We start from the raw sequence: 25,486 nt of genomic DNA, 5'->3' as shown, positions 1-25,486 counted from the left end.
TGGTCCAGACTAGGGTCACAGAATTACTCCCTAATAGCTCATACTATCAGAGTACTGTGTAGCAAGTATTATTCAGATGCAGTGTGTTGTTATTACAAGTGCTAAATGAGCTGAAACAGCAAATGCTGAGCAATCAGAAGAGTTAACTGCATAGCAAATCCTTTTGGAAGGTGGGAGAGGAGAGAAAGCTGTTCCAGAGACACAGTCCTCTTTGCCCAGAAAGTGTAAATTTTCCAAGCATTCTCAGAAAAGAGTGCAACAAATCACACAGACACTTTCTAGCTACCTCCTACTCTCCTCCTTTAAGGACTCCCTGTGTTTAACATTTGACAACCACCCTCACAGTCCAGAAATGCTGTAGCACTCCACATCTCGCAAATCTGAACTGAAAAAAAGATTACATCAAAAGAGGAAGTGAAGAAAACACTCTTTGCACTCAGATTTTAGTAACAGTTAGGTGCCAGCCACGAGGCAGCCGCAGTCACGCCTTTCTGAGGCTTTGCCTGGTCCTGTCTGGCCCCACTTTCATTCGTGCTGCTGAAGCAGATGTGAGGTTGCAAAGTGGAACAGTTTTCTTTTAAAAAGCCTTTTTTTTTTCCAATTTTATTTTTGTTTTAGTCCCAGAGCAACAAATTAAATTTCTTAAATACAGCAAAGAACAAAACTGATAGCTAGCCCCAGGAACAGTCCAGCTGAGAAATCTGCCAGCTGCATCGCTTCAGAAATAGCTCTTTGCAGCTTATGTAGACTTACATAAAGCATCTGTTCTTCGTCTGAGCCCTTTTGCTTGTCACATTTCAAAGACTCCTTTTGCTAGCTACAGAGGCAACGGAAAGCATGCTCAGTTGCAAGTGGAGTCACGAAGAGATGAAAAGAGAGGGAATCAACCGAGACACAGACACTCCTCCCTATCCTGGCTTCAGCTTCAGAGCATGCTTTGAAAAAAAAAAGGAAAAAAATAATAATAAAATAAAACATGCAAAGCATTTGAGGAACAAGAAAGTCTTGCTTCCGCCTATACCCCTGAGAAAATGGCCTTATGGGGAATTGGGAACCATACAAACCAGACATGAAGTTTCTTTAAAGAAAATTACACAGATAAGTGGCAAGATAGATCACTGTGCAGCGGGGCCATTTGGAGCCTAGTAGGGAGGCCACAGGGAGCAATGACCAGGCAAAACGTGCTCAAGTAGAGGAGGAGGAGTTTGGAAGCAACAAGGTCTGCATTCATCTCCCAACCCTGCCAGGAGCCAAGCAACTTTGACCAAATCACACAGGGGAGGGTTTGAGCATTCATAACCTTGCTTGGAAACTAATGAGAGCTGCTGGTCTCTTTTCTTCATGGCACGGCTGGGCCTTCAGAGTCTCCGTGGCTCATACATACAGAGTAGACAGAGGAGAGAAACTGCAGCTATTCCTTCACTGATGTTTGTGAAAGGTTTCTGTTTTCTCAGATGAGCGCCCTGCAAAGCCTCCCCATTTGCATAGGGATGGGTTCACATGCAGGTGGATTTACCTGTCACAAGAGGTAGAAGGGAGAGGACAGTTCATCTGTTGATAATTTCTTGTGTAAATGACTTAAGTGTTTCCTGACAAAACATTATGATCTATTAAGCGTGGATCCCAAAATCCTGTTGGGCCTTCAAAGCTATGAACCAGCTTGTAAGTCCTTCCTCTTGCAAGGAACTGCAGACATCCCACAAAATTAACCCCAGACAGCCTTCCTGTTTGTAATGTGACCAAAATGGGAAGTGGTTCAGATGGTGAAACCAAAGAGGAGCCTTGTGCCTTAAGAATACAGAAAGCTGGGAGGTTACTGGTATTAATCTCAATAGTGCTGACTCACCTCTCACTGCAGAGAGGTTGTAACTCCTCAAAAATCTCCTTTTTTCCATAGCACACCAAAGAACTGTACAACAGCCTGGGCACTGCTAAGTCTTCTGACCAACCTGACATATCTGTTTGCTGCATGTGCCTGTCGCTGTCTGCTGTCCATCCTTCATCCATGAGCTTGAGAGGGCTGGGACTGGTGGTCTGTGGCGTGACTGTCAAGCACAGGGAATGCCAAGGCCCTGTTTCACAGCAGACACTAGATATTTAAGAACATTTTTGATGCAGATCAAAAGATAACCTAACACTGCAAGCTTAAGAAAGGGACTTAAAGAGAAGCAGGTTCAAGGAATGGCTGAAGAGGCAGGTTATCTTGAAAGCAAGCTGTCACAGCCTGCAGCTATCAAAAACACTAACAGTAAGCAAGATTTCTCTTCTGTTGTTTATTAAGACTCCAGGCAGGGATGGAAGATCTGATTCCACATTTCTTGAGAATCTCAAAGTGTCCCTGCCACAGCAAAGCACCAAGCACAGCAATAGATTACCATATGCCAGATGATCCTTTTGTGCAATATGAGCACCTTGCCAAATCTTGGGAACACTTAGGACAAAGCCATAGATGGAAAAAGCAGCTGAAGGCTTCACAAAGCAAGAAAACAGCAGAAGCTGGAGTAAGAAAAGTTAGTTACAATTCAGAGACCCAATGCAGTGAAGCTGCAGAGGGAATTGCCTAGCATAGGGGAAGAATCCGTTTGAAGTGACAGGCAATAAGTTTTAAAAGCAACGTTTTTGCTGCCAGTCACGTGCATGTACTAAGCAACAGCATTAAGATGATTGTCTCCAAAAGACAAACCTCCTAGCTTCACTTGCTCAGAGCAGAAATGAGAAACAGGAGATCTTGAGTTGCATAGTTTATCTTACTGAAGGAAAGGTGCTGCCAACATTTGTAGTCTGCAGCTTTTTCAGGGTTATCACTAGCCATCCCCTGTATGAAAGATGCATCCAATGCAACATCAGCTGTTACATTTTCAGATGTGGCTGCATAAACTGACATGAGGTCATGAAAAACAAGAGTTAACTCGCATGGCAGTGAGGTCAGCACAGTGCTGGCTGAAATGTAATCAGGAATTTGATGAGGCCTGATAGTCCACGCTGACCACATCTTCTCTTCCTTTTTGAGACAGGCTGAAGCTCTGAGAATATATCCAAGGATGAACATTTTCAATTAAGTAAACTTGCTATATTGACAGTTTACAGAAATACTACATGTTATTATTTTTAAATATAGGCTGAAAGTGAGACAGCTCATTTTTATCACTTTTCCACAGAGTTTAAAAGTATACTTCCCATCCTCCCTGAGGCAGTGTGCACGTTACAAAAAGCAATGAGGTCCTTGTAATCGTTTACAGCAAGACAGGATGCCCACTAAGACTGACAGGAAACATTAACCGCACGATGCATTTTGGCCCATCTGTCTCTCAGAAGCCACGTGCAGGATTCTGCTGCTGTTTTCTACAGAGACAAAGCAACCTGTGAAAGACAGATGTTTCAGAAATTCACCATGAGAAGTTACAGGCCCAGGAAATCCACATCACTTTTGTGCTCTTAAGCAAATGTGCACATCGTGCAAATGATTTCATTATAATACTGTAATACAGGAATTCTGATGTGGGCTAAACACCGAGCACTGCAGGTACTGACACAAAGACTCAGTATGGCTCTTGATGACTGAAGATCGAGTATTTGTCCACTCATGTCTCACACCGACAGTGTTTTGCACAGAAGCCAACTCTATTCTTAGCAACTTTTTATGACTCTACAACACTCTTTATTCCAAAGCACTTCAGTGCAGTCTCTTGTGACAAAAGAATAACAGTCGACCCATTCTTAGATAGGTCACTCCATCCTTTGCTTCTCTATGGCAAACAGCATTATTTCTACGCAGCTCAGAAAGCACTGCCTTCCCAAAGACCACTCCCCACTGCCCCTATGATCCTGCTCTCGCTCTTGTACCTTTAGACATAGTAATAAGAAAGTGTCAGGCAGAGAAAGTTGAGTAAAAATAGTTTCTTCAGAGGAAATTAATGATTAAAGTGCATGAAAATATTTATAGCCACAGGCTGAACCACAGTCTTCGATGAAATGCACTTTAATACTGATAATGCCTTCAATTCTTCCAGCCACTATAGGAAGAACTACTCCTTTGAAGATGGAAGCAAGGTTGCAATCCAGAAAACCTGCTAAAGATTTCTGCTTTGTCCCTCTAGAGGCATCATCTCAGTTGCTGATAGCTGGGGCTGCAATAGTGACTGCTCCTCTGAAACAGCTGATCTCAGTTGTTTCTGTGGCATCCGTTTCCATGATCTTGTCTCTATAGCAGGAGACAAAAACAGCAGCCCTTTGTCAGCAGGAAGCTGACAAAGGGATCCAGTTTTTAGAAGAGTGCAGGTTTAGGGAAAACCCAACATACACCAGATAGTATCTTAAGTGTTGCAACCTCCCCACTCCTCGAAAACTGGCATCTAGGAAGAACCTATGCTGGAAGAGCAGGGGGCCGTGTTTAAATCCCGTGGAGCTTCTGCCTAAGCTCTGCCAGGCTGAACAAAATACTTCTGGAGAAAGTAACAGCTCTCCATTTTCCACACAGAGTTCCTTCCCAGGTGTAACAAGGGAAGCAAACAATTATCTTAGGCAGAATTTGGGAAAGTTGCCAGTGTTAATGCCGTGATTTATGCTATAAAAGCCCTGTGATTTTAACACTTGCAGTATGAGTGGGCCTAAATTTTACCTTTCCTAGAAAAAGCACCACGCATTTGGGCTACCGAGTCAAAGGGAAGAACAGCCTTTGCTTTTCTCAGCAGTGTTTCCTGCCCACTTCTCCCAGAGGTAAGTAGGAATGGCATCTCCTTCATTTTCATTATTTGTTCCCAAACTCTGACCAGGTCCATACCTACTCTAATTCTTTATTTTCTCAGCTCACAAGTGATGCTGCTACTATTGAGGGATGCTGTGTGGAACCAGTTTCATGAGCAAGCTGGCCTGCCTAAAACTTCTGTGACCAAAGACATAATAGCATGCCAAGAGTAGTTGCTGAGCAGGAAGCTAAAAGGATACTGAAGACCTTTCTTCATGATTTAATTTACCTTCTGGATTTATTTCTGAGTCACTGGTGTTTCCAGGGTCTTCTTTGAGAACTCCCACGTCCTTTGCCCAATTTGTCCATTTAATTTCCTCTACTCTGGAGGGACAAAATGCAACAGACACTGATGCACGGAGCACAGCATTTCAATCCAGATCTCATTGTCCCGCAGCATCCCAACCCAGCTCATCCTGCCAACACAATCCTAATGGTTTGGCTGTAGCACCAACACCCTACAGAGCTTTTATTTGAGTAAACATCTTCTGTAGTTTAAGCTCCATGAGGTAAATATCTTCTCCCCCTGTATACTGTGTGCTGGTTTATGTTGTTTGTTTTAAAATACTCCAGTTCCTCCCAGGGAAGGCTCCTAGGTTCCACTTTCTATACATGCTCCGTAACACCCTGGAGTTACAGGAGTGCTGCCTGCACTTCAGTTCACCGGGTGGAGAAAGGTTCATCTGCTCTCCCAGCCCCTACACGCAAGGAAGAGTGCTGCCCCCTCGTGTTGCACGCAAGTTGCATGTTCCTGAGCGAAGGGGCCACCAGCCCGCATCCCCCCCACCACAGCCTGCTCTGGGCACAGCTATACTCGCAGCAGCAAAGAAAGCATCATTGCAGACACCCTGCCACCATAACCACTTGCACACATGTGGCTTAAACAGGATATCTTTTGGTGACAGCATGTCTTGGTGACAATGCTGGCGGCTCAACTAGCTCCCAAACGTCCAGCATTGCAATCACCAACCAATTTGCACGTACCCAGGAACATGTGGTTGAGTCAGTGCTGAAATCCCCTGTGGTAGTTCAGGGTTACCAGCTTATGAATCATGGGAACCCGTTACTAGGCTGGAGTGTAAGGGGTAATGGTACACCTGTCTTACCTGAAACACCACCTCTCATCTTTCTTATTGAGGCCCACTGACATGAAGCAGCCAGATCTCCTCTTCCCACCTTGGCGCCACAGCCAGGCCTTCTCTATTTCTAGAATAGCAATAGCCCTCTGAAAGAAGAAGTCCATGTCAGAGAGAAAACAGGGCATACAGAGCCCAGCGCCTCTTTTCGATTAAATCTTCCACAATCAGCAGCTACTTTGACTTAGAAAATCACTTTGGAACCCAATCCCAAAGTGATCCCAGTCAGTTACTTACTCTCTCAAGTTACTTATGCTCGTGGATCTGGACTGGCTGGTAGCCATGCAAAGAGCATGAGTTTTAAATACATCTAAAAACGATGTTAGGATTTACCCCCCAGAGTGGAATTTATGTAAAAGAGAAGTTTATAGCTGAGGCTTAGGACAAAGACAGGCACTGTCATCTCTGATGTTACGAGACTCAAGTAGGAGTTTGGGCCACGACATAACTGCTGAGCAGTACCGTGCCTCACCTGCAGCTTCCAGACGCTTTTGCTATAACCAGAAATATCTGTGACAGTCTTGCTCATGAGCGCAATCAGCATGTTGAGCAAAAGAATGTAAGTGAGGATCACAAAGAGAAGCAGCAGGAGCATGACGAAGTATCTGAATCTGGCGTGTTCCTGGAAATCCAGGTCGCCCATCCCAATGGTGATCTTGAAGAGCTCCAGGGAGACCCTAAGCAGCCCGCCGTACATAGCATGGCTCCCAGCACTCTCCAACTGAGCAAGAGACTTGTTCTGAGAGACGGAAGGAGCATCCCCCATCAGCGTAACCAGAGCTATGAGAAAAACAGAATTTGAATCCTCCTCAGAAAAGTTTATTTCTTGCAGCCCAGGCTACAACATAGTGCTGAGTAAGTCCTTACCTGCAGCAAAGCCAAAGAGGAAGATCATATAAACCAAGAGGAAACGCAGCAGATCTCTCAGGATAGTCTGAAACACAAATCAGGAGGAAGTGCCATTCTTTATCTCGCATGAAATCACCAGGATGATCTCCTGTTCTCACACATCATAAACCAACCCCCAGTAATAATACTGAAAGCAAGTTGGAAAATGCTTTTATCCAGTTTAAGAAACTACTAGTACATGTTAAATTACTTCCTCAGGTAAGTAACATCATTGGTAGCTTAATCTGAGAGTACTACATGATCTTATTTGTTGTTACGTTTGTATGAATAGGTTCTTTGAAACAAATAAATATCCTCTCAGTTCCCCAGTATGGCTGTTTCCAAATTGTTTCAAACAGACACATCTCTCTCTTTTCCATCTCCATTGGGTTTCCCACAAGTGGTGATCAGAATTCTTCCCCGGCACCTCATTTCACCTCTGCTTTGTCTTGTCTTTCTAGTCCCAGACTCCTCTATGGACCTGGAAACACTTCTCAGCCCAAGCATAACAGTTCCAGGGAACTCACGCTGGTTTTGACTGCTAGTTTTGAGTTGTTTTATGACAAACAGGCAAGTGTTGGCTGCTGTCACTTGCTATCCTAAACCACAGCAAACTAGTGGTTTGCCGCAGTTGTACTTCCTTGAAGACACTGATCTAATCTCCTTCTGCAATATCTTTACTTCCATAGTCAGTACATCAATTCCATTTATGGTTTTCATGGTCCTGAGAGAAGAAAAGTAATTGCAGGACTTCTATTAGTTCCCCACACCCAAAAGCTTTTCATACAGTTTTTTCCGAGCACTGACCTTCTGTATCATGACACTGTAGATCCCAGTGCGTTGAAAGCCCCGAGTGTAATACAGCATGTTCACCCATCCCAAAAGCAGGGAGAACACCATCACCGCCACATAGTTTTCTGAACTTGCACCGTACAGGACTGCTGACAGCAGCAATGAGAAAGCCTGGATGAAGCTGGAGAGAAATAGAATAAGTGACACAGTGACTTACCTCAACAAAAAGGCCCATTTGCAGATCTGTTCTGTTTTGCAAGGAAAAGCAAACACATTTTACGAGGCTACATGGAGCATATAAAGTGGCAGTTAATCAGACACGTAGTTTACATAAGCAAATCCTGTTATAAGCAGACCCACAAATTGTTGCAGTTTTGTTATGAACCGGTTAGTCGCACAGTATGGAAACTCTGAACTGCTTGATGTAACTCACATAACTGATATTAAATGGAAAAAAAATTTAACACTTAGGAACATATGCACACATACATGCACACACATGCATCTATACACATTTCTCCTCAGAAAACTGAGAAGTTATTTTCCTTTCAACCAATTCTGAGCCACAGTGACAGTATGATTAAGAACTTGAGCTCTTTTTCTAACAAGTATATGTTCTTAACTGTGGAATAATTGAGGGTCTGACCTTCACTGTGTTCCGCTACAAATCCAAGGACAGACCCTACCCAGTGAAGTCCATTACAACAAAGGGTTATGACAAGATGCAGCAGGTAGGAGAAGCAAGCAGGGAAGGGATGGAAGGAGGAGACAGTGGCAGAGAATCAATCTTTCCTGCTCACCATCTCTCTAGTAATGTTAGGGCAACTTAGCTGCACACAGCAGAGAACCAATTTCACCCATGCTTTCATTGTGCAAAAACCCTCAAGAGACATACATCAAGATCTCAATGCAGCTGTCAGAACACATAGTCTTCAGGGACTGCCGTCTCCTCCGCAAGTACAGACTCTAATAGAGAAAAATCAATGGTAGCCATTCATCAAAAAAACAGGGCATGCTAGAGCGTGATTCCTGCCCAGCATAGCCTATTGCTCAGGGGAAAGGTTTGCTCCATAAGCTCCTCTTCATGCTTTCATTTTCAAGATCCCAAACTTCAGCTAGTCATCCTTCCAAGATGAAAAAAAGGCCTTATTTATAAAGGACAAGGATAAACAAGGGCTGAATCATGGCTCAGCCCAATGTCTTTATTAATAGACTGTATTAAATGCCAAGGATGCATTTTAGTACCATAAATCACAGAAGTCTCTCATAATTATTTGCTGTTGTGAACCTATTCTTCCTCTTGCCCAGCAACCTGGCTTGTACCACCCTTGTCACTGCTAGATCGCGCTGACATTAAGTGTCTCAGAGCAGGATTCCCTCCTGCCATCCACTCATGCACATCCTGATGTCAGGAGAACTGAATCTGTTGCCTCCATGTCAGTGATAGTTTCCTTTTTTTCTTTCTTACAGTGAAACTAGACAAGAGATCCCCATACCTGAGCAAAGATTAGATAAATGCCTCCTAGCAAGATAATGATCAGTCCAGAGACCCACAAGAAGCCTCCAGCCGTGAACTCCACTGGAAATGAAGGCTGCAAGATAAAAACAAAAAAACCCCAGACACTGAAGACAGGCAGAGGTAGTGATGATAACCACTCCGCACCTTTTAAACTCAGCTCCATCCATTCAGGCCTTTCCAGATAAAAGAAGATTGGACCTACCTTTACCCGTAAGGGTTGATAGTACGCAATGGCTGTAAAGATGATCATGAATGACAAGTATGAGACAAAACTGAAGTAGAATCTCTTGGAAGCAAACGTTTCCCATTTTTGCTGAAGCAGTTTGTTCAGTGGCTCCAAAACCACCATCTTGTACCGATTCTATGGAAAAACAACAAAAATGTACCCATGCGTCAACAGGAATGCAAATTCACCAGAGCATTGTCTTTTTCAGGGTTGGAGTTCAGTGGCTCCAACTAGGGTATTGCTAAGGGTTTATTCAGTCAGGCCTTTCAGTATGAAAGAAATCAACCACCCCATAACAATTTACTTCTGCTTGGCTTCCTCAAGGTATTTGGACACACCGAGGCTTAGGACAACCAAACAATCAAAAGTTTCTCTCATATTACAGATTATCAGAGGCACACCAAGCAAACTATAAATAATAAAATATGCAAATACTTCCACCGTATGTTTCTTTTCCAGAAAAATGATCATGTGAAACACCACATTAACCTGAAATGATTTGCATAATTATACAGCAACACTATAGAAAGGCAGTAAAAATGTTGCTGTCTTTGACTTTTAGTAAAAACACTCACCGGTGTGTCACTGCTGTATGCCAGAATCTCCAGCACAGAATTTTCCTCAAAGCTGTCTATAGAGGACAAGTCATAGAGAGACACATGGATAGGTCCATAGGTCCATTCAGTGAACTTGCGTGACAGGTGCCTGTACACCGGGTCTTTGATCTCTCTTTGGATGATGTGCTTGAAGATCTGAAGAAAAACCAGACACATACCAGAAAAATGTGTATGTAATGAAGGTGTAGAATGACAAAAGCATACCCAAATCCCCTTCAAATACAGGACACCTGGCTTTCTGCATTATAAACTTTGATGTATCCAAACACCAGACCATCTGGCTAAAAGCAGGCAATCTACATCTTGTATCCGCTCTTCCAGGAGTAGAACCAACTTCAGTCCAGACCAGCTGTCTTGGCTGGGACAGAGAGCAGCAGCAGCCGGATGAGACTCTGTAGGACATTAACTGGAGTGGCCTGGAGGCCTCCTACACTGTCTCCTGTGGCACCGCCACTGTCAGCAGCATTACTACGGGGTGGGTGCAAGATGCTCCTACATCAAACCCCACTGCTATGCTAAGGATGTATGCTACAGCCTTCCTTGTTTCTCAGCAACCCCAGGGATTCCCTCTAGTTGTCTTTACCTCCACTTTGCCTGTCTTGGCAGCAAGCTGCAGAGGATTTAATCCATCATAATTCACTATCTCCTCCAGTTTCCACGTTGGGTCAACCTTCACACCTGCCTTCAAGATCTCAACGTATGTTGTGCTCACAAACTTGGTGTTCTCCTCAGTGTCATCCGCAATCATCACCAGGGCATGGAGGACTGTGTTGCCCTGTGTATCCTGCTCCTGGAGCCTGGCTTTCTGGTGGGGATTGTTTAGAAGATATTCCACCATCTCAAGCTGGTTGGTACAAGCAGCCAAGGAAAGAGGAAGTTCACCTGAGGAGATTAGGACAGTATTTGGAGGGGAAGCAGAAAGGGGTGAGAAAGAATTAAAGAAAAAAAAAGCAATTCTAGGAAAATATATTTAGCCTATAGTTTTACCACTGGAACACAGAACAAGTTCTTTCTCAGTGTCTCTAGATTCAGAAAGGGTTTTGCAGTAAACAATTACTCCTTATTTCTGGGGGCAGCTGAAACACTTTCCCAGACCCCTAATTTGACTAAACTAACCAAGTATTTGTCTCTGTCTGAAGCCCCTCAGATGGGATTAAATACATAAAACCAAAGATGAGGGCAAATGCTCGTTGGACACCTCAGCCTGTGAAAGGATCCTGCCATTCAAATAAGTCAAGAGCTTGATCACAGGACAGTGGAGATGGCAACCCACGCACAGAGGGGCAAACCCAACTGAGAATCAGTGGCATCACATACAGTAAGGCAATAAAAAAGGCGAAGGAACATGTTCCACACTGACTCACCAAAATAAAAGTAAACTCCTTCTTTCTTCTTCTTGAAGAATTCACCATGGGCTCTGGCATGGACATCAGCTCCATTCTCTACTAGAAGTTTCACTAAATCTAGGCTCCTTTTCTCTATGGCAATATGGAGTGCTGTCTGGCCTAAGGAAACAGGCAAAACCTATCACTCAGTGCCACTATCAGAGGGAACAGGCAAAGGACTCTTCAGCAAAGTGCTGTTTCAACAATCGCTGTATGTTCTGCATAGCAATCCTGCAGTCTCAGTGCTGGGCAGGGGGTGGGTGGCAACTGATGACTTTCAACAACGTTCATTGGAAAAGTACGTTGCAAACACCGAGTCAGAAGACAAGCCTCAAGACTATCGGAAATTCAACACAAGACCAGGCAATTACCCCTGCCTGGCACTAAGATCCCAAGCAGCTATGAGAGGATAAAGACAACCATACACGTACATGACTACCCTGCATGTCTGCTATTAAAAGAATAACCCAAACAGCAGAACTTATTCTTTAATAGTGATATACTATTTCTTTTTCACTTTTAGATGTGCTTTTTAAGCTTTCCCAAGCAAATCCTCTCATATTCTTGGGTTATTAAACATGTATCATCTTGTTTTATAGACCAAGAACAAAATTGCAGAAGTGTATAATTCAAGGCTGAAGAAGATGCAGTACCAGAATCAGAAATAAAAGGCGAGTAGGCTGTTACTGTAACTGCACCGGAACTCTGGAACTGCAGTGCTGCATAAGCTCCAGTTCCCCTCTTTTTCCTTGTATCTGCATATCTCATCTATCTAATGGGGAAGCTGCTCTGACACAGCATCAGAACAGAAACCTTACCTCTGTAGTAACAGTCAGAGCATGCCACATTGACAAGTGGCCTGGGATTCTGTGTCTTTTGGTCTATTTCCAGCAAAAGTGGGATTGTGTCATTCTTTCCATTTTTTAAGTTCAACAGGGCTTTCATTAAGCAGGTCTTCCCAGTCTTTGCATCTAGTAGAAAAAGAGTATTGAATGGGTTGTGGATGTACTTTGCACACATCTGTATTACTTGATTTGGAACTTAACTGTCACTGTAGGACCAAATAGAATAATTATTTTAAAGGCCTTTCTCAGTATTTTTAGTCTGCAGTAGAGGCAAAAGCCTTAGGATATATATAATTAATGGCATGCTCCATCCTCAGGTGGACATTAGGAAAATAAAAGAATGGACAGAGGGCTGGAAAAAGCAAAGAACCATGAGCAGGTTCCCCTGCTTCCCTCCTACATTAACAAGCACTGCCGCTGCTAACCCTGTTTATGGAGTACTGAGCAGGAATCTACCTGTGTATTCAGAATTGGTGAGAAACTTGGAGGTCCTCCTTAAGTACTCAAGTAAACCATCCAGTGCCTCGGGGCTGCCCCTTGAGACTGCGCTGAAGAGCCTGTCTCTGTCAAAGCGATTTGGGTCCTTTTGGCTATGGAAGAAATGCAAAGTGTTAAGAAGTTCTGGAGAGCAGAAGACAAGAGTGTGCAATAAGTTCTAGTGGGATGGTGTAAGAAAGGAGGGAGGCAGAAAAGTTTGTCAGAAAAAACAAGTATTTTATTTTTGAGTCAAGGGAAAAATAGAGACAGTTATTTCCCAGAATTCTCTTAAGTGGCTGCTCTTTCCATCAGCTGGAGGTCTTCCCAGATCCAGTCTGATGTGCAACCCTGGAACACATCCAGAGCACAAAGACAGAGAAGCCCAAGATAGCTGCAGGACCAGAGTCAGTCCCATCACATGGTGTGAAGCACTCTGTGAGCTGGTTTACATCCCTCCCTGGCAAGAACAGTTCAGTTGTATAGGGCTCCACGCTAAGCTGCTCTTACACCCAACTTAGCTTATTTAGTGTTAGTTCAGATATACCCAAAACACACAACACGCACCATATGCACACTTTCCAAGTGCAGAAAGAAAGGGCTAATACGTCCCCTTTCTGCTTTTAATTACCTCCCACCAGATGCCTGTAATATTCCTACATTGCCACTTTTAGTTTAGACTTGGTAAAGTCTATAGGCCCCTACCAGCAGGGATCAGTACAGATCAACAGGGATCGCACCCTTGTCCGATACCCAACAGTTACTCACTTGCTGACAAGTCCTGGCCGGTAGTTCAGATTAATCTTGACTTTAGGAGGAAAGTCACTGCTCTCCTTCTGATAAGGTGTCTCCAAGGGTCGTGGCTCTCCTTTCTTTCCATGTCCTGATCTTTCTTCCTTTTTACTAGATGCAGGTTTATCTTCCGGGATACTGTCATCTGTTTCTAGCAATCCTATCAACCTGTTCCTCTGACCTGGGCCCGGCTGCCCATTTGTGAAGTTATCCATTTCTAGTAGAGATGGTCTTGCAGATCACCAAAGACGTTCCCTGCTGGGAGACTAAACCTGCAAGGGAAAGGGAGAATTAACACAGTTTCTTCACAAACCTTGAATGTGTTCGGTGCGGCACAGAGAGGAAAGCACCTTTCCAGGTCTAGCATTCCTACAGTTGACTATGGATCCCTTGAGAGAGAGATTCAGTAAAACTCTGCACAGTAGGAGTATTTGAATAAAGGATCAGGGCCTTAAATAGGGTACCACTGGAGAAGATGTTCAAAAGCAGTTAATGAAATACAGGCAACTTGCCTGCAGAACATCTGAACCCCCTTTGTGAGATGACCTCACCTGTTGGCAGCAGCACAGGTTCCTTACATAAAAGGCAAAGAAAGTGGATCTTCAGGAGACTATGATCATTGTTCTTGTCTCAGTGCAGCCAACACAGGCTAGTCACCAAGTGGCCAAAAAGATAAGACTAACTGTAGGCCTTTTTTGGAACAGAGTGATAAGTTTGTTCATGTTCTCTGTTGGTAAGCATTACGCTATTTCTACAGGGGAAACAAATGCACAAAGTATGTTCCCCTCATGCATTCTCGCATTTCATCCTGGGGCAAAATGAGTGGGATCTCCCCAATGTTTGGAGCTGTTGGCTATCCATGTGAGCACAGGCTTTGAACTTGCAGCTCCACAGCTGCCCACACACCCCAGCTGCCATGTGGACACTCATAGCCCTCAGAGCCTGAACAGAGCACAGCTCTCCCAAGAGCAAAGCTGGATCCAGATCTGCTGTACAGAGAGCATCAGTATTCATGGGAGCACCCAGCCAGCCCACTTCTCTCATCTAATATGTCCTGTATTCCTTTTTTACTCTTTTGAGACACCTCTTCATATATATATGGATACATCTCAGATCCACACCCAATGCAAGCTATCTGTAGTCAGTACATGTCCGCAGATTCACACACAGTTTGTGAGGCAGCAAGGAAACATCCATGATTACCAACCTGAAGCAGAGCTTTTTTTAATAACTCCGTCTTATTCACATGTACTCCCTCCAAATGGTTAACAGGTTTTCTCTGAAGAGAAATCTCCCTTGCTGGGACTACAGCCAGACTCCATAGCCTGTACCAGCAAAGAGGTAAATTAACACAGTATAAGCATTCTGGCTTAGATTAGGATGTGGAGAAACAGAGTTCTAGGCAGAAAACAGCCACAAAACATCTTTATGCAGCTCACAGCAAGAAATCCAAGGGCTGATTTCAAGACGAACCATTACGATAATTCAGCCATTCAGTTTAGTCTGCACTCTAATGACAAACATTCCTCTGCACACACAGGCAGACACCCTATAATCCCATTTCAGACTTATTTCCTCCCCCAAAACACTTACTGGTATATTTGCCGATCCTTTAGAGGGCTATTTGTACTTCCATAATAGTTTGCTTGTGCTTTTCTGTCTTCCTTTCCCCAAAATCATTTCTCAGCTGCAGTTTCCATCTCTCCACAGCGCCCGAGAGAGTTATTTATTGTCAGTCTTGTACAGACAGACCGTCTGGTTTAAAAGCAAGAGCAAAATGGTCCTATAAAAAAGGACCCTATAATATATACATCCACTTCATGTGTCCCTAGGAAACATAGAGCGCACTCCCTGTTTGCCAGCTCAACTTTCACTTCTCTGCTCAAGAACTGAGTTTTTTCCTTCTGCGACTTTACCAAGCCATTTTGAGTAGCGCAGCACAAAAAGCCCTGCTGTCAAAAGAGGAAGAGCACAGCACTTACCCCAAGTTGCTGCAAGCTCCACCCAAGAACTGATCTGACAAGGAGTCCCAACGGATCTTTCAGAGGATAAATAATCTCTCAGTAGAAACCAAGTCAAATACCAACAAGCGTTAATAAGCATGAAAGCAGACCCCAAATTATTTACATCCATGGGTGACAGTCCTCCTCTTCTGCAGAGAAGACCACGCTCATATTAGCAGTCTATTAATGGCACAACATTGAACTCCTAGTTGGTGGTGGTCCACGAGAGAATCCAAGCTGCCTGCGAGAAGGAATAACCACAGATTATTGTTATTTACTCAACTGTATAGCTTTTTGCAAAGTGAAGAAGGGCTTGCACAGGAAATGACTAGCTAGATTTCTCAGTAAAAGAGAGAGCCAATGAGTGCAGTGCTCTTATATGGGAAAGCTGGCTGGCTATTGCAAATTCATAATGCTTAACCCCTGCCTGCACGTATAGAGGCGACATCTCCTGGCTTTCAACAACGGCCCGCTCAGATCTCAAGGGAGGCAGCTGATTTGACCCTGACAGTGCTAGAGCCTGTGGTTTAGTTATCAGGTTTGTCACAAGGCTCCCTCAGTTAGCCCCAGGACAAGCAAGTATGCATCAAAACATCTGAGGTCAACTGTTTGTGTGGGAAGCCAGTTCTCACACAACTTCACACACCCCAGTTACAAGGGAGTGCAAACTGTATGAGACAATAAACTAGCCAGAATGTTACCCTACGAAGGACAGTGTCAGCTGCTCATCACAAGCACAGGAGACTGCACAAAGCAGCCCCAGTTCCAAAACACTTAGGCCACTGGTTACTTAATTTGCCACTACTGTCCATTTCTTAATGGGCTGGTTCTCCAAAGGAGTGCAAGTCTTGGAGAGGCTACTTCTGGGAGCACGGACTGGCCATCCCTACAACTGACTGTTGCTGAGACCATGCACGCACACTAATACTGCTTCACTTACCACTCACAAACCAGGACCCCTGGGAAACAGAGGACATCAGCCCACACCAAGTGTCTTAGTTTTTTCTCTCCCACTCCTAACAGAACTGAGGCCTGAGGAGGCAGCGTGATCATTATTTCCCACAGCATCAGTGCAGGATGACATTCAGCACCCACAGTCTCAACAGCCTTCCCCAGCACAATGTTGCTGCAGAGAGATTCTCATCTCTACTCTGTAGAGGACTGATGGTTTACAAAGCCATTTATGTGATCTAGAGCTCATCTGCAGAGTCTTATTAACTAAGAAAACAGCAAAGAGCTCTTCTAATCAACAGCTTGACAGCAGGGGCACATTCCACAAGAGACTTCAAAACTTTAGTTAACCATTGGTCCAAAAACATTGAAAAGGGGTGTCACATCATGACACACTGAACTCTGGCTGTGGCTTTCTTCTTCCAAACCTACCACAAGCCAAGAGAGCCTAAAGCAATCCTCATCTGACAGGACTGCAGGATGATGTGAGGCTTCCTGGAACGTGGTCGTCACCCATAGAAACATTCCCAGATGGCTTCTACTTTGAGTCAGATGCAGGCTGTGAGATGACCTTCCTATAAATACACCCATTAAATGGCAGGGTGCCTTTTCCTCTTTCATGGTTTTGCATGAGATCACAAGCTTATTTCTCAGATTCCCGTGTTTCAAAATTAAGCTGATTCAGGAACAACGCAAAGCTACTTATTCTTTCCAGGCTTAATGATTTATTAGGACCCACAGAATAGCCTACAAAGAACAAACATACGCAGATAAATGCAAGACCGGATCTCATCTCTCATATCCCTCACTCCAGCCTTGCACTGATTTAGTTCCGTTTGCTTTAGTTGTGTTACACTTAATTTACTGTGATATCAACAGACATACATTCAGGCCCAGGAGTTTAGCTCAGACTTACGGGTTTAAATCCTCCTGGGCTTTTCCCCCAGCTTTCATGGGAGTCAGCCCACCATTCCAGCCAAGGAATGAAATCGGCCCACAAAAGTGCATCATAACAGAGTTCTTTCTGTGCATCTGGTTTTAATAGCTTACACAGAGGAAGGAGAATGTGCAGCTTGCTGGGAAAGGAATCACTGCCAGCCGAGAGGTCACCACAGCAAAACAGAAACACAGAGCTGCTGGGGTAACACAGAAACATTGGTATGCGCACGCACATGCGCACATGCTTTTGCAGAGAGCACACTACGGTAAACACTTGCACTTCCATTTCAGAGAAAGAAGAGGCAAGGCAGAAAAAGAATACAAGATCTGCCCAAATGTGCGCTTCTCAGTGACAGCATTCCGAGGTCAGTAATGGGATTATGTCACTGCTGTGCACTAGCCAGCTGAGCTGGTTATGATGCTTAACAAGCATCTTGCCACCAAAATTTAAAATCCTGATAGCTGTTAGGACTCAGGAGGAAGCCATCCAAAGCAGCACGCAGGGAGAATAAAAGAAGGCATTTAATTTCACCTATATGCCAGCCTGAATTTTCAAAAGCAACATGTTGCCTTTTGAGGCTTTTATCTGGGGGAACAAGAAGGAATCTTGCAATTGCTCAGTACTTATTTTACTGATGGAAACACGTCTGATGGTGCTAAGTTTCTCCTGACAGGAGACACACATTCTGTGGAAACCTTAAATCTGGGAAGAGAGAAGTCAAACTCTTAACTAAGTGAAATTTTAAATCAAATCAATAATTTTCATTTAATAATATTATCAAATATATTCATAATTATGATATAATCATAGATTATATATGAAGCAGTACAGTAATTCATGGCAGGAAAACCAATGACCAGAACCTGTTTAAACAGAAGGCAAGAGGAAGTATGAGGAAGATGGCATTCGGAAAAACATGGAAACAAGCATGTTTCCTAAAATACGTATTCTCTGTTCACCTAAGTGCCCATTGTTACTAAATACTGAAAAACATAATAGTCTTATGATTAATATCACATTTTCTGTATGCTGTAAATAGAAGATCAAAGTCACTTACATGTGTCTGTAATTTAATTACAGCACTGGTCTGCAGCCACTCTAAGGAGTAGCTCAAAATCATCTTCACAGGAGGAGGGAAGCCTGTAATAACAGCATGCAAGGGTGGACCATTAAAATTCTCTCCAAAACAACAGGTAGGCCAGCGCTTCATTCAAACTCACAAAAGCCACATGGTTAAGAAAAAACTGTTTCTTTTAAAGGTGTACTTTCACCCTTGGGAACATATCAAGTATTTTTGCAAGGCCAGACTTTTTTTTGTGCAACTGTTATGTAAAACCCACACTGAAGGGATGAATTTTAGCAGCTTCACTTGTTAGAGCTACACAGATGGAATCCTATACATCTAGAGACACCAGCCAGTGCCCAATCTAAAATACAAATATTCTTAAATATAATTCCTTGTCAGAACTTGTCTGATAGCCCTGGGGACTCAATTAATTTACATGACAGTACTTCTGTAACTACTAGTCTTACATCATAACATTTAAAGGCTCCTATCTATATACTTCTCAGGCCTTTGAAGGAACCATCCACTTCTCTTATTCATTAAATGGAAGTATCTTTTCTACTTGACGTATCCCTTTCTGTAGGACTACAGCCTGAAGGAATGCTCCACCGACAATCAAATAGCAGCAAAATACGAAATCCAACGGTAATGTTACAACACAACACTTTTGTGGAGAAACAGTGACATCCAGTGGCCACTAAGTAGACCTGAATTCCTGCTGCTTGTGAAAACGGCCTCGATAGGAAATTCTTCAAAAATAGCAAAAAAAAAAGTTGCAAGCATGTACTTGTGAGAATTATAGCCATTCACTTACTCTTTGTATCAAAACAGTTAACAGAAACTTGTCTCATTCAAAAACTCAAGTTCGAAATAAGGCTGGTTTTGATGATGCAGCAATGTTCCATAAATATAAAATTGTGCAGCCAAGGATCTTTGAACGCAGCTACTACGCAATGCCTTTGGAACTGCAGACAAGACTACAAAAATACTGAGGTATTCCCAATGTTTATCTGCCTTAACCCTCAATTTCCCTATATGATTACATTTTGGGGCAGTTGCTAACAGAGCAAAACACTAAACTTATCCAAACCCCAGTATAACAGGGTTATCTCATTTGTCTTCTTAAAACAGATAGAAGTATTTTTTTTAAAAGCACAGAAGACAAAAACCCTGAAATCTTGAAATCTTTTTTTTTTTTAAAGAGAGAACAGACTAGAAATTAACTGAAGCTATTAAAAAAACCCAAACCACAAAGGCCAGTCACAAAGCTCAGCTTGCAGCAGAATTAAAAGATGTTACCAGAATCTGTTGTTGATATGGGAGCATTAGGATTATTGTATTTTAATAGCATACAGATTCTGGCTAAAGCTTATTAGATTCTTATTTTTGTTATGACTAGTTGGCTCTAAGCAGATTGAATTGAGGTACCACCACATTGCAAGAAAAACAAATGTTGTATCTTAACAACATCATTCATATTGCCTGATCTCTCTTACTTTGTTCATAACTTCTTCAGTGTAAACAGTTATGCAAATTCGTATTTACATTTCCTTGTAATTTATATACATTTCCCTAATTCACATCATTTAAGATAAATTGCAAAGATTTTTTTATTAATAAAGAAATCCCTTGCAGTCATCTCTTCCAGCTAGTGACTGCCATCCCTCCATTAGCTGGGGGATCTCGATAATACAGCTCCTGCAAGAGAAGCAGAACTCCAGCACAAGTGCCCCTGCATCCTCGCTGCGAGCCGTCCGAGAGTCCGGCTCCGCACTTCACCCAGGTAGTGCTGCAACACTACAGCATCTGGGGATTTCACTCCTTGTACTTTGGCTTTAAGGATGTGCTGTTCTGTGCCATTTCTACTAAGCCAAATGCAAAGCTAATTAACTTTCAGCACAAGCCTGACCTAAGGAAATCTTCCTACAGGGCTGGCGAAAACAGCACAGACAGTTTCACACAATCAGCCAAGGCTGCCTAAACTAGGTCCGAGCTGTTCCCCACAATCACAAAATGCCTGAACTTTTTCCCCTCTTCCCACTGCTTATTACCTCAGGTGCAACACCAGACCGAAGCAGGCTCCACGCATGGCTCCGCTTACGGACCATCCACAAACAGGAACACCAGAAGTACCAGCAGAGGCAATGGTTCAACACAGATTTGGCTCAGGCCGAGTAAAGCCAGAGTGAGCACGCACTGGGAAGCTGGTGCAAACCCCCTCAGACAGCTACACATCACCTTCCCAGGGTCCCCGTTCTTGCAGAGCAGACCAAACCCCAAAGATAGCTCTGCACAAAGCCAGCTGCACCCAACATTGCCTAGTGAGTCTGGGCACCACACCGTATTTGAGCAGCACTCCTGCAAGGATTCTTGTTCAGTGACGGATTCTGGAGAAAGGCTACCTGCTACTTACAGACTTGTATCTAAAACAAAGCAAACTGTACCTGCGGCCTGCATTATCTGACCAGTTAGCATCTGTAACTGTTACCATGCAGCATAGCTTAATTATTAGAAGAACTTGAGAAAGGACATCTCTTAATTATGAGCCAGAGAAGATAAAGCAGCTAGTTTGACCATGGAGCAAATCAGCAGCAAAAAAAGGTAAGCAATGCAAATTTATTCAGTGTCATGATCTCCTCTGGACTATAAACTACTCGGGGAGTTTATACGCTACTGAACAGAGAGCAGGGCTATTAGACATGCAGTCAGAAGATAACAGACTCAGAGAATGGCTGGGGTTCGAAGGGACCTCTGGAGGTCACCTTGTCCAGCCCCCCTACTCTACCAGGGCCACCTAGAGCTGGTTGCCCAGAACGCTTTTGAGTATCTCCAAGGAAGGAGTCTCCACAGCCTCTCTGGGCAACCTGCCTAGGTGGAGACACCGGAAAGAAAGACCTGGCTAAGCAGCTAAACTGCAAAACGCATAAAATCAAAGAAAGGCAAAAGCAGCAATCGCAGGAAAACTCAAGTAATCTAAGGAAATTATCTCTTATGGTAGACACAGCAATTGTTTACAGAACTTTAGATTTCTGCTAGCACAGCTATGTATAGTAGACAGGGAAGCAAGCCCTGCTGCTGAAAAAAACCCCCTATCATAACCATCAAAACCACACTGAACTCAGTTACAGTGTACAGTTTTCTATGAAAACAGTCATGTAACTTTTTGGCTGTGATTACACCCATGCTAAGACAGGTGTGTTACTTACCACAGACACTCAGTAATGTTAAACTGAAAGCTGAAATTCAAGAGGAATAAACTTTCACAGCAACACTACAGTGGACAAAAAAAAAAGGTCAGCCAAAATGGTGTGTAATACAGGGTTATCAGTAAAAAAAGCAAAGTGCACCAGCACAGAAACACTGTGCTCACAGCATATGGGTGCCAAGACTCCCATTTCAAGTTAAGCTGCTGTCAAAATTCAACAGATGAAGACATTGACAGCCACGATCCTTACAACATGGCTAAGTTTCTGTGAAAGGGCACATGAATGATTACACCCACCTTTTAAGACCCACCACCACACAGTTGAACTAAACCACTCTAACCCCACCTGTTCAGGTGAGTTTCCTTAACCCATCCCATTAAAAAAAAAACCAGACACAACCCAGACTTTAGTGGGAACTACCTACCTTTTGGTATTAAATGAATTGTGCAAAAAAACACTTTTATTTAAATCAAACTAGGAAGTTGTTACACTGCTCAGTCATGTATTGCCATTCAGTATTTGAGACAGCAGTTTTCACTACAGCCAAGGTATTAAGCCAGCCTTCCCACCTGCCCGCTGCATGCCCCTGCACCAGCAGGAATTCACTGCCATTAGCCCTTCCCCAAATCCCATGTTCCATATAGTTCAGCCAACCAGAGGTACACCCCACCCCCACCTCTGTAAAAATGACTGAACAGGCTGCCACTGGAACAGACAACAGCTTTTCCAGTTAGACAGAACTACTCACGTTTGCTTACATAGCCGCCCCCCAGAGCATACTGAAGCTCAAGTCACTTCATGGCACTACCAGGCAATGAAACTGTTCACGCTCATCTCTCAGGACTAGTAGAGTCAATTTAAATACACTACAAGTTCCAGCAAAACCCATCCCACTATCAACAATCGTAGCCCTTTATTCAGTTTGTGGCTTTTGGGGGTCTTTAACAGAATATACTACCCATCCCGGAAATAGACTTGTGTTAAACTCTAGGAAGAAAAAAATAACATGGTGTTAGTGCTTAAATTAAGACTTTAATGCAGATCTGTTTCATCCACAAGGTCCTCATTATACATACAAAGAGGCTTAAACTGCCACAGAAGAAAGCCAAAGTAAGCATGTCACTTAAATACACCAGTTTTACTAGCTTGAACTGAGACAGACTACAAGTTGTATTGTGCAACAGAAAACTTTATTAGCATTTCAACAGTTGTTCAGCAGTTACTTAAGCTTGCATTAACCTTGCATTTAACTTAATATTAAGACATTAAAGAACTACAGTGCAAACACAAGTGCCATTGGCAATCTTGTTGTCAAGCAAGATGCACAATAACTTAATAGCCACCCCTCAGGCGCAGCACAAGATGCAGGGTGGATTCCTTCTGGATGTTGTAGTCGGACAGGGTGCGTCCATCTTCCAGCTGCTTGCCAGCAAAGATCAGCCTCTGCTGATCAGGGGGAATGCCTTCCTTGTCCTGGATCTTGGCCTTCACGTTCTCAATGGTGTCACTCGGCTCAACCTCAAGAGTGATGGTCTTGCCAGTCAGGGTCTTCACAAAGATCTGCATGCCACCCCTCAGGCGCAGCACAAGATGCAGGGTGGATTCCTTCTGGATGTTGTAGTCGGACAGGGTGCGTCCGTCTTCCAGCTGCTTGCCAGCAAAGATCAGCCTCTGCTGATCGGGGGGAATGCCTTCCTTGTCCTGGATCTTGGCCTTCACGTTCTCAATGGTGTCGCTGGGCTCAACCTCAAGGGTGATGGTCTTGCCAGTCAGGGTCTTCACAAAGATCTGCATGCCACCCCTCAGGCGCAGCACAAGATGCAGGGTGGATTCCTTCTGGATGTTGTAGTCGGACAGGGTGCGTCCGTCTTCCAGCTGCTTGCCAGCAAAGATCAGCCTCTGCTGATCGGGGGGAATGCCTTCCTTGTCCTGGATCTTGGCTTTCACGTTCTCAATGGTGTCGCTGGGCTCAACCTCAAGGGTGATGGTCTTGCCAGTCAGGGTCTTCACAAAGATCTGCATGCCACCCCTCAGGCGCAGCACAAGATGCAGGGTGGATTCCTTCTGGATGTTGTAGTCGGACAGGGTGCGTCCATCTTCCAGCTGCTTGCCAGCAAAGATCAGCCTCTGCTGATCGGGGGGAATGCCTTCCTTGTCCTGGATCTTGGCTTTCACGTTCTCAATGGTGTCGCTGGGCTCAACCTCAAGGGTGATGGTCTTGCCAGTCAGGGTCTTCACAAAGATCTGCATGCCACCCCTCAGGCGCAGCACAAGATGCAGGGTGGATTCCTTCTGGATGTTGTAGTCGGACAGGGTACGCCCGTCTTCCAGCTGCTTGCCAGCAAAGATCAGCCTCTGCTGATCGGGGGGAATGCCTTCCTTGTCCTGGATCTTGGCTTTCACGTTCTCAATGGTGTCACTGGGCTCAACCTCAAGGGTGATGGTCTTGCCAGTCAGGGTCTTCACAAAGATCTGCATGTTGAACTGCAAAACATACACAAGTTTCAGTTTTAGCTTCTTAGTGAAGTACAGTCTTTAATAAATTCTAAATAAAAGAATTACTGCTGCTATTTCACACTATATAAATACCAATCATGATTTTTTTTAATTTACACTTTCTACCACCATTCCCCAACTTTTTACTCTTAACTAAACCTCTTTCTAAGGTTCAATATGCTATGTTCCTATAACAGATTTCTTACATTGCCTCTCACCAGTCAGCTCCTAGACACCCCTCCCCTTCCCTTCCCACCGCAGCAATGCGGCAGTGGGACGCACCACCGCAGCCTCCCGCACAGCTGCTGCGGGACCTCCCGGTGGCGAATTGCGACAAGAGCACTGCGCTGCTCCCCCCGAGGCAATGACTCAGCAACCTGCTTCCGGGGAAGACAAGCACAGCCTCCGCCATTTTCACCGTATTGCTACCTCCTTCTCGTAAGGAAGTCAGTTTATCCCCCCCCCCCCCCGCCAGTTCTCAACGACATAGTTCAGAGTTCGGTGTGACTCTGCATAATTTATCCCCCCCCAACAACAACAACAAAAAACATTGCCCAGCAAGCACCCACTCCCGCCTTATACCTTCCTGCCCAGAAAAATCACCCAGTTTTTCCCCTTCCAACCCCCCCCCCCACACACACTCTCTCCCATCGGTCAACTCACGTCTCCGGCCCTGAGCGTTGCACACCAACAGCTCCCTCTCTTCCACTGCAACTGTAATCTACTGTGTGACGCAGACCCGCCCGTATTTATGCGGTTCCTGCCAGACAAGCCCCGCCCTCGTAAACTGACATGTCCATCCGCCTCCCAAAGTAGTCCCAAGTAAAAGACCACTGTTGCGAAAAATACTCGCCTTTTTCCCTCTCCAATTCCTCTTCCCGAGGGGAAAGGCTCCTGGAGCCTCAGCGTGGGACCTCAGACCCGTAAAAATCTGGGAATTTCTGAGGACGCGGATGGATCTGGAGGTGCGGTGAAGCGATTGTTGCTAGAACGGGAAGTTCGGCGTTGATTGGTGAAGCAGTAAGAGGAGTGGGTGTTGATTGGTTGATCCGGGAGGAAGACAGAAAAGGGCGAGGGGGGGCGGCTGTCAGGAAAGCTCTGGAAGATTCGGGTGCTGCTCGGCGCTGATTGGTGCGCGGTGAGGTCAGCGCTGTTGCTAGGGGGGAGCCGCCTTGCGGAGGCAGATTTCGGCCGGGAGGGGGCTGCGCGCATGCGGGCTAGCGCTGCAGCACTGGGTGGCGGGGTGAGGGCGGGAGGGGGCTGGTGAGGGAGAAGCGTCCAGAGCCCTGCGGCGGTGGGGAGGGGGTTGGGGATGAGGCTGGCGTTGGGGCGCTTTTTTTATCCCCTGTCTCAGCCCCAGGCAGCGGTTAGGGAAGAGGCTGGCACAGACTGGGGGAAAAGTGCCC

The 25,486-nt window shown here is 44.5% G+C and overlaps 2 protein-coding genes across 4 annotated transcripts; both read right to left on the bottom strand.

Annotated features, from left to right (window-relative positions):
- Positions 1-2,728: 2,728 nt before the first annotated feature.
- LOC127024386 (transient receptor potential cation channel subfamily V member 2-like) lies at positions 2,729-18,395 on the bottom strand. 2 transcript variants are annotated; one of them, XM_050908933.1, is made up of 18 exons: positions 18,370-18,395; positions 15,401-15,662; positions 14,626-14,743; positions 13,395-13,690; positions 12,609-12,742; positions 12,126-12,278; positions 11,287-11,427; positions 10,506-10,804; positions 9,881-10,057; positions 9,282-9,440; positions 9,057-9,152; positions 8,456-8,526; positions 7,576-7,741; positions 6,748-6,814; positions 6,353-6,660; positions 5,851-5,969; positions 4,974-5,068; positions 4,133-4,244 (listed from the first exon to the last, which is right to left on the bottom strand). In XM_050908933.1, the coding sequence occupies exons 4-18, from the start codon at positions 13,631-13,633 to the stop codon at positions 4,234-4,236; spliced, it is 2,235 nt and encodes a 744-aa protein (XP_050764890.1). In that variant the 5' UTR covers positions 13,634-13,690; positions 14,626-14,743; positions 15,401-15,662; positions 18,370-18,395; the 3' UTR covers positions 4,133-4,233. The 2 variants fall into 2 exon arrangements, with proteins under 2 accessions (XP_050764889.1, XP_050764890.1); XM_050908932.1 differs by lacking the exons at positions 15,401-15,662; positions 18,370-18,395 and adding an exon at positions 15,012-15,336 and having other exon boundaries at positions 2,729-4,201.
- Positions 18,396-22,596: 4,201 nt separating this feature from the next.
- UBB (ubiquitin B) lies at positions 22,597-25,051 on the bottom strand. 2 transcript variants are annotated; one of them, XM_050908986.1, is made up of 2 exons: positions 24,934-25,051; positions 22,597-24,068 (listed from the first exon to the last, which is right to left on the bottom strand). In XM_050908986.1, the coding sequence occupies exon 2, from the start codon at positions 24,060-24,062 to the stop codon at positions 22,917-22,919; it is 1,146 nt and encodes a 381-aa protein (XP_050764943.1). In that variant the 5' UTR covers positions 24,063-24,068; positions 24,934-25,051; the 3' UTR covers positions 22,597-22,916. The 2 variants fall into 2 exon arrangements, with proteins under 2 accessions (XP_050764943.1, XP_050764944.1); XM_050908987.1 differs by lacking the exon at positions 24,934-25,051 and adding an exon at positions 24,744-24,848.
- Positions 25,052-25,486: the final 435 nt, after the last annotated feature.

This window comes from Gymnogyps californianus, chromosome 20 (assembly GCF_018139145.2).
Source record: "Gymnogyps californianus isolate 813 chromosome 20, ASM1813914v2, whole genome shotgun sequence".
Classification (NCBI taxonomy): Eukaryota; Metazoa; Chordata; class Aves; order Accipitriformes; family Cathartidae; genus Gymnogyps; species Gymnogyps californianus.
Note: the sequence above shows the minus strand (reverse complement) of the source record. Positions and strands in the feature narration are given on the sequence as shown.